This window comes from Pteropus vampyrus, unplaced genomic scaffold, assembly GCF_000151845.1.
Source record: "Pteropus vampyrus isolate Shadow unplaced genomic scaffold, Pvam_2.0 Scaffold4, whole genome shotgun sequence".
Lineage (NCBI taxonomy): Eukaryota > Metazoa > Chordata > Mammalia > Chiroptera > Pteropodidae > Pteropus > Pteropus vampyrus.
The window spans coordinates 14,898,595-14,907,297 of record NW_011888785.1 but is presented as its reverse complement, the minus strand read 5'-3'; the positions used below and the strand labels follow the sequence as shown (position 1 = coordinate 14,907,297).

General features: G+C 31.8%; 1 protein-coding gene across 1 annotated transcript in view; it reads left to right on the top strand.

Annotated features, from left to right (window-relative positions):
• Positions 1-8,703, top strand: part of VPS50 (VPS50, EARP/GARPII complex subunit) — a 122,851-nt gene that overhangs the window by 12,006 nt on the left and 102,142 nt on the right. Inside the window, 2 exon segments of the mRNA XM_011363613.2 lie at positions 6,867-6,989; positions 7,805-7,876. Of these exon segments, the coding sequence (XP_011361915.1) occupies positions 6,867-6,989; positions 7,805-7,876 (195 nt within the window).

Here is an 8,703-nt window from a genome sequence, read left to right as displayed (position 1 = left end):
GAGCTATTTGAAACCTAAAAGAAAAACAAAATCAAGCCTTACACAGTGGATTTTTTCTCTCTGTATTTCAATTTGTGACGTGTCTTTTCTTCAGCATTAACTTGAAATGGACAGGCATGTGGCAAACAACATGATGTTCACTCAGTTGAGAAATTTTTAAAGATAGCTTAAAAAATATATTTGATGTCTCTAAAGCAATCTTTAATATTTTCCTTTTCATACACGTTTATGAAAATACTTGTTAAAATGTAATTATTGAATAAGAGAAGTAAATAAAAATATTTGGTAGAGTGTAAAATATGAAAGTTTTGCTTTCTAATTTTATGTTTTTAGTACATGTTAATAAATCAGTACAATTCTATGAATAAAATCAGTTTTTAGTCATGATCTATTTCCTTAAAAACAAATCCGTATATTTGGAATGCTATTATTGTATAGAAAGTGATTAAAATACATTATTTTTTCCACTTAAATGGTTATGGTGTTGTATTAAAATAATGCCACTTTCATAACCTTTTATAAAAATCTTATCATTTTGCCGAAACCTTGTAAATTGTAACCTCACCAGTATTCCACTAGATGGCACTGAAAGCCTGAAGAAAAATAGGATATGTTTTAAAAGCTATGTTTTATTTAAAACACACAAACAGAAACTGATGAACCGGCTGCTTTGATGGATTATTATTGTCGTGCTAGTGGGGTTTTAAGAAAATATGCCATTTCCTCACGTAATCAGACATCTGGCAATTTATTACAAAATTATGTGGTATATATATGGTTTTAGGGTATCTGTGATCTTGAATCCTATTTCATTTGGAAACAGAAAACCTATTTTTGTTCAGCGATTTATGATTTTTATAATGCTGATTGCATATTGAAAACTTCATGTTTTTATTCGTTCTTTTAGCTCTGTATAGATTTTGGTAGCTAATCTTATTTTTGCTCAAGTTAGAGCTTTAATGTGATGTTAACTTTGGTAAGATTATGATTTCCATCTTTAGAATTTAGTATAACAGAATAGCTTTTTTACTTTGACTGAAGAAGAAAGACAATTAGTAAAAAAAAAAAAAAAAAAAAAAGCCTCTGATAAGATTTATCTTGGTAAACTCAAATTCATACTATACAAGTGTAAATTTTCTTCCTTTACTCCCCCCAGTCCCTCCCAACACAGTGTATTCTGACATTCAGGTGTGTATTATGAACTGTGGTCTAATCTAAGTACATATTTAATTCCATAAATTTTCTGTGGGGTTTTGAAACCTGACCTGTGAAATGAAGATTTTACCTTCATCTTTTTGTTTGAATAAAAACCTACTATTGAGGATTATACATTTCCAAGCTGTCTGTGTGTTTTAAAATGAGGTTAAATGCCTTTAATAATGATAAGAACTGTTAAGTTGTCTAACTTTTTACACTTACAAAAGTAAATAAAATTGAAAGTCCTGGACTTGTATTGGTAGGTTTAATAGATGGTATTTTGTATAATTTGAAAGTTGTGGTTAAATGCAAAATTTGTAATTTTTTTTTCTCCTCCTAAACTTGAATACCTTTTAAGAGATGAGCTCTTAAGTAGAAAATTGCTTTGTAAAGTTATAGCCTAGTTCTTAGAAACCATAAATACACTGGAAATGTTTTATAACACCTTACCCTTGAGGGTTCCAATTGTTTTATAGACTTGAATCCTCAGTTCTCATAAAACCTTTTGTTGTTGAGAGGAAAAATAACTTGGCTAAAATCAAAGATGTTGACTTAAATTTCTGATTGTTTTCCTTTGGTTTTCACAAAGTTACATTTATGATGTGCATTTTTATTTTATTATTAGTTTCAAGTATATAGTACATTGGTTAGACATTTATATAGTTTACGAAACGATACCGTCTCCCCATTACTCTTTCTTCCCTCTGGCTCTACACATAGCCATTACCTTACTGCTGCCTGCATTCTTTTATGCTGTGCTCCCTATCCTAGTGACTATCAACTAATCTGTACTTCTTTAACCCTTCATCGCTTTCTCCCAGTCCCCCCACCCCACTCCACTCTGGCCGTCACTAGATCGGATGATATGCATTTCTATATATATTTCATGTAGCTTTATCATAGAGATGATCAAAATAGAAAAATAGGCTAGGTAGTATTATTTATACCTTATACTGTATTGAGACTGCTGGAAAAGACAGCCTCTAAAATATTAAAATACTTTTTTGTCATACACCACTTTTCTAAAATAATCCTCCTTGGTTTATTATATTGAGAAAATATTGAATTTTTTTTTTTTGATATAGCATCTGCCACAGTGATATGTGTTAAAGATATTTTATTTTTAATAAAGGAAAAATATGGTTCTAGCATATATAAAAATGTATCGAATTAAAGAAAAAAACCTCAAGTGTTGCATTTTATTGCCTCTCGGTGTACATGCACACTGTCTCCCATGACATTTTTCTACCCTGCAGGAAGCCACTTTCTGATGCTTAACCTGTTGTATGCTTTTCCATCACAGCGTTTTTACTTATGCTTTGCTTTATATTTGTAACCTTATTTCCCCAATTTCTCAAATTTGAAATTTTACCTATTCTCATATTTTCTAAATGCCACCTCTTCCATCATATGTGAGCTCACTCTCCGTGGATGCCCTCTGTATTTCGCTTATGTTTGGCTTTGCATTATTATTGTTTATTCATCTGACCCCTCCTATTACTTTAGCAATTATTTGAGGGAAAAGCTATATTTTACTTATCTTCATTTTTGTATGACCTAGTATGGAGAATTTTTACATTGTAGGAGTTTAAAAAAATTGTTAAATTGAAATATAGGACTTGACAGGGAAAGATTAAGTTAACAGAGCTTTGAAAGTTGGCAGGTTATTTTTTTATTTTATTTTTTTAAGTTTATCAGGGTAACATTGGTTAATACAATTATATAATTTTCAGGTGTTCATTATAATTTGACATCTATATATTCTATTGTGTGATTACCATCCAGAGTCCAGTTTCCTTCAGCTACCATATATTTGATCTCCTTTACACACTTCACCCTCCCCCTACCCCTCTATATTTGACCCCCTTTACCCTGTCTACCTCTTCCCTCCTCCCCCACCCCCTACCCTCTGATAACCACTAGTGCATTGTCCATGTCCCTGAGTCTGTTTGTCCTGTTCATTTGTTGCTTTTAGGTTTATATCCCACAAATAAGTGATATGTGATTTTCAACTTTTTCAGGCAGGTTATTTTCTAATGATAGTATATAAGACAGGTTTGATTTGTACTTTTTTGCCAAAAGAACTTTTGTTTTTATCTTTTTTACAGTTTAATTTAATACTTTAATTGTAGTTTTTCTCCAGCTTTAATTCTGGGGTGACATTGATGTACTTTTCCTTTATTTTAGGTGGTAAATTACCTTTAGCAGGCAAATCGTGTCATGTTTGATAGTCTGTAGTTGCTGGCAAATTATTTTGGATTTTCAAGTTTTACAGAGCATTTATACCACTATTAATGATAATATGTATTTTTTAGTTACTATGTGACATAAAATTTACTATAAAAATCCTAGAAAAATTTCAGTAATAATAGTCTATAAGACTGAAATATTTTAATCCCAACTTAACTTAAGTATTTAATACTATTGTAACTTTTTAAAAAGTCATATATGTTAATATGGTTTAAGGAGTTTCATTTGTTAACCTATACCCCAGATTTTTGTAGGAAATCTTTTGTTCATTTTGTTTATGTAAAATTTTGCTTCATACATATTTTGGCTTACAAATTTGGTTCTGTTTTAGGTGAAAAATCATGTATTTTTTTACATTTTCAGTCCTAGGTAACCAGTTTATATAATAGCAAAATTATGAAGTAAATGTTTTAAGAATAAGCAATCTAGATGCCTCCGTTTTTTTTTCTAATTTACATGCATAAATAGCTTTAACATCATTTAACATTTACTTTTATTTCTAGTTTGAAGAAATAAACCTTTTATTAAGAGTTTGTGGAAAAATTTGACTATCAAAACAAGCACATGTTGTTTTTCCTTTCTTTTTGTTCTTATATCTTTTTGTTTTTTTTTTTTAAATATAACTTGTGGCATTAATTTCAGTTTGATCAGTGATTATCTACAATGTGCTTTGGCACTACAGAGCATAATGATGGAGAATAAGGAGAAATCTCAGTTCTCAAGAAGTGTGTAATCTGATTGAGCAGGCAGCACTAACAGCGATGAAACATTTAGAGAATGATTAGGTGACAGTTTTATAGGCTCCAAGTGCAGTGAGATTAAAAGGTAATTTGGAGTCTAAGCAGAATGGAGTTTGTCTGAATGAATTCAGATTTATGTTTTCATACAGGAGCCACTAAGTTGTTTGAAAGGAGAGGGTATTTTATAGAAATATATAGTGTTGGACATTTGTTTTGGATTAAATCCTACTTTGTGTGCTGTTTCTTTTTCTGCCTTTGTTGATTTTATCCTCTTTATTCCAGATTAGAGTGTCAAGTGTTACATGTCAGTTCTTTGAAATTGTGTAGTTTTGTCTATTCTCTGTGATATAATTGCTTAGTTCTCTAGGAAGGAATGACATTTGACCTTTTATGTACATAAACAAATTTTACTCTTTTTACAGATTCATCACGTTTGTTGTGAGATATTTATAAATGAAATCATGTTTTCCCTTTGACATTCTTATAACTTTGGATATTTGTTTCACTGTCATTTTGAGAGAGAGAGAGAGAGAGAGAGAGAGAGAGAAAGAGAGAAAGAAAGAAAGAGAGAGCGTGTGTGTGTGTGTGTGTGTGTGTGTGTGCGTGTGTGTCCTTTACAGGCAAACAAAACAAAACAAAACCTAGGCTTGGAGAGACTAAGTATGTTGCCCAAGGTTAATAGCTGAACTGCAACTAAAACCTAAGTGCCCTTACCTTTAGGTCAATCAGTGGGGTAGTATATGGAGAACCTCAGCATGGAGTTATATGCCATTGACATTTATACACTTAAGATGAAAGTGTATAAATGTCAATGAAAGTGCTCATTCATTACTGTTTATTTGAATTTTTGGCTTAGCTCCATACCTGATGTTTTTCAATTTTAGCAATTTTTATAATCCTCAAAAAATTTTTTTTGAATGGTATCAGGTATATTTATTTGCTTGTGGTACTGTGGAATTCCTAGGGAGGCAACATTGTCATTTCCTCATTTGGGCTTTATTCCCTTACTTAGCTTGCAGCATTTAATTTAAAGCTGGTACTTTTAGGGAGGGAGAGTGCCAGGAATTTCTGAATTTTTCTATTTCATATCTCACTGTCATTTCAGATTTCCACTGCATGTAGGGAGGGAATTGCCTTTGGATAGGTTAGTTGGGAACCCTTCTGCAAGTGATATGGGTTTGACCCATAAAGTCTGTTTCTCAGTGCTGTTGTTCAGAGTGCTACACAGATTAGTGTCGTAGATAAACCTTCTCAGGAATACAGCTCCCATTGATAGGCCAATCATTTCTTACTGTACTCATAGTATCTAATTGCATGCTAAATTAGTGATGGCTGTACCTTTGACTTTTTTTTGTTAGTGTACTTTGTAAGTTGAAGAGGCATTTTCTGTTTCATGCACTTTTAATTAAGCAGGTCTGAATTTTATATGATTTTGCCTCCTCTTTTAGATTTACTGGAATTTCATATTCAAACAGTTAAATATTCTCTTGAGTTTCAAATTTATTGCTCTAATATTTTAGCTTGAATCTAACAGAAGATAATTTTATAGTTAATAGTTTTACAAATTTAAAATATAAGTTAAAGTCTATAAGATATAGAAGCTCTAAACCTCTTTTTTATATGAGGTTTTCTTTACAAATGAAAACTATTCCCTGCAATAAAATAGAGTACCTCTATTTGGAAAATAATGTCCTCTAGTTGACCATATAATTTTAGTGTTTAATTAGTGATGATTCATTAAGAATTTTTGTTAAGTATTCTTTTAATGATTAAAATGATTTAAAGTACCAGTTCCTTTTTGTGTACTTAAATGTTTGAGATTAATTTGAATAAAAAATCAAATTACTAAATTGTTATATGTCTGTAATAATGCCTTGGATTAATTAGTGGGGCAGAGAGTGAGTATCTGGATTATTGAAATTTCCCAGTTAACTGAAGGTTTATCCAATTATGCAGTGAAATTGCATAGGGTAAGGATGCTGACATCAGGGGTAGGAATTTGCTGTCACTCTCTTTTTATTTGTATAAATTCATTAAAGCCCCATTCTGTATCATCAGAAAGATGCATTTTATCAAATACATAGCTTTAGGTTCATAATCAAATTAATTGTAGTATTAGTACACTTTGAAGGAAGTCTCATAGACTTACACAGCTAAACTTGTGAACCTTTTCTGGAGCCAGTGTTTCTTAGCTGAGCAGTGAGATATTCAGCAGAAGGAAGGATGTCTGCTGCTTAGGGTTCTAATGGTGATTGTGACCCAGAAGCCATTGAGATGTTGTTCTCTGTTTATCTGTGCTGAGATAGATTTTAGAATATTAAATGATGAAAACATGTATATATATGTGATAATGTATGTATGACAGATACTAGAGGGTTACTTTATTTTTTTCTTTCATTAAATATCTAAGCTCTCTTAACCACTAATTGGCACATAAAGAATGGAAAATAAAATCTGAATCTTCAAACTGTCTAGTCCTTTTCTCCAATAGATGAGTAGTTTTTAGTGTTTGACTGTTTCCTAATTTTCCATGAACTTTCCTGTTTTCTGTCAGTTTGTCTCCTTGGTCAGAATCATTCGCAGGAGATTTGTGATGATTAAGACAGATGATTACTTATTTCTATGCAGGTATAATTATAACAGCTACAAGTATTGTAATTGTGATTTTTTTCCTTAAAGGAGGAATTCCGAGAACTTCGAGAACAGCCTAGTGACCCTCAAGCTGAACAAGAACTAATTAATAGTATTGAACAAGTATATTTTTCTACAGACTCATTTGATATTGTTAAATATGAGCTGGAGGTAAAAAAAAAAATTTTTCATTAAAACCTACCTAAAACCTATTTTTTCAGTGATTGAATTTGTGAGTAAGATTTGAATGCTTTTTAGGGACATTAAATCTTTTTGATACCAAGACTGGTCTGTAATGACCATACTGTGATTAAACGAACTGTCAGCATTGTTTAAAGATGTAATTATTTTTAAAAATGTAAAAATAAGTGCAGGTGTAGAATATTGGTCCAGGAAACATTTCTGTACTTTTGTATTTTAATCGTTAGCATACAGTATGTTAGTATGCTGCCTCTATTTTATTTTATATTGACTAAATATGTTTTTAAAAGCTCTAAAACTTTTAATTATAAATGTACATTTATATAATTGTTTAGTCATGATTCAAAGTATTTCAGAGGGGAAATATGTTTTGAGTTCTGTCATACACAAGGAGTGTACCTATACCTGTGGCTAGTAGTGTAGAGGCTTAGGGTCAGGGACTTTCTCACATTCTTCTGCCACAAGCCATGGAGGCAGTGTCTTCCCAGCCCAGGGGCCAGGGGTCCCTGGAATTTCCTGGAGGTTGGAGGCGGTTGGAGGCAGTTGCAGGGCAGATAGTGGGTGAGGAATAGAAGTTGAGCACCAGATGGTTGAGTAACAAAAGTATGTAGACTTTCGTGTCCGGAGTCTAGTGAGTAAGTGGCGGGGACAGGAGAAATGGATGAGAATGGGATGTAACATTGTTTTATATGCAGATTGTAGTTTGTAAATCAGAGGTGTGCAGGTAAATGAAACCAAATTAAACAATTTATTTTTTGCTTTTCCCTTATGGATTTGTTTTTCAGAAGCTCCCTTCTGTTCTCAATTTGCAAGAATTAGAGGAGTACAGAGACAAATTGAAACAACAGCAAGCTGCAGTAAGTAAAAAACACATTTCTTTTTGACACACTGTAAGTGAAACAGCGGAGAGGTGTAATGTTTGCAATTTTATGGTTTAACTAATATATTAATGTATTAAATTTTATTATTTAATATGACTTTGAAATGATACATTTATATAAAAATATAATGCCTATTCAGTTTCTCTCACATTCATTACCTTGATAGATTTACTTCTAGAACTTGTAGTTCTTTCTCTGGAATCATAAATATGATCAAATAATTTTGAACTTTTTCCCAGATTACTAAGTACCTTTAGGCTTCTTGTCTTGCAAAACTACCCATAGTTTTGTGATGGAGTCTTCTTACCTCAAAATAAAAGACCCCTACTTCTAGTTGAAATAGGTCCAAAGAGAATACAGGGCTAAGATTCAGAAAGTCTGAATTCTAGTCACTATTTAATTATGTGATGTTGGGAAAGTCACTTAGCCTTGCTAAATCTCTTTTGTTTAGTCCGTTAAGTGATAGGTTAGGCCTGCATTATCTATAATGCTGTAAAATTCTGTGATTCTATATTTTCCTCAATGTTAGGCTGCACTTTTATAAAACTCAAACTATACTGTAAAAAATTAAGTTGTGATAGGATGTGCTCTTGTTAATTTTTTTACTAGTAAAGAAGCAATAGTAATATATTTATCCGCTTGATTTTAAGATATGGTTTTTAGTAATACATTGGACAGATAAAGGAAGATGTAGTCATGTGCTGCATACTGACATTTTGATTAGTGACTGACCACATATACAGCAGTGGTTCCATGAGTTTAAAATGGATTATAAGCAAAAATTTTGATTGCGATGTTGAAAG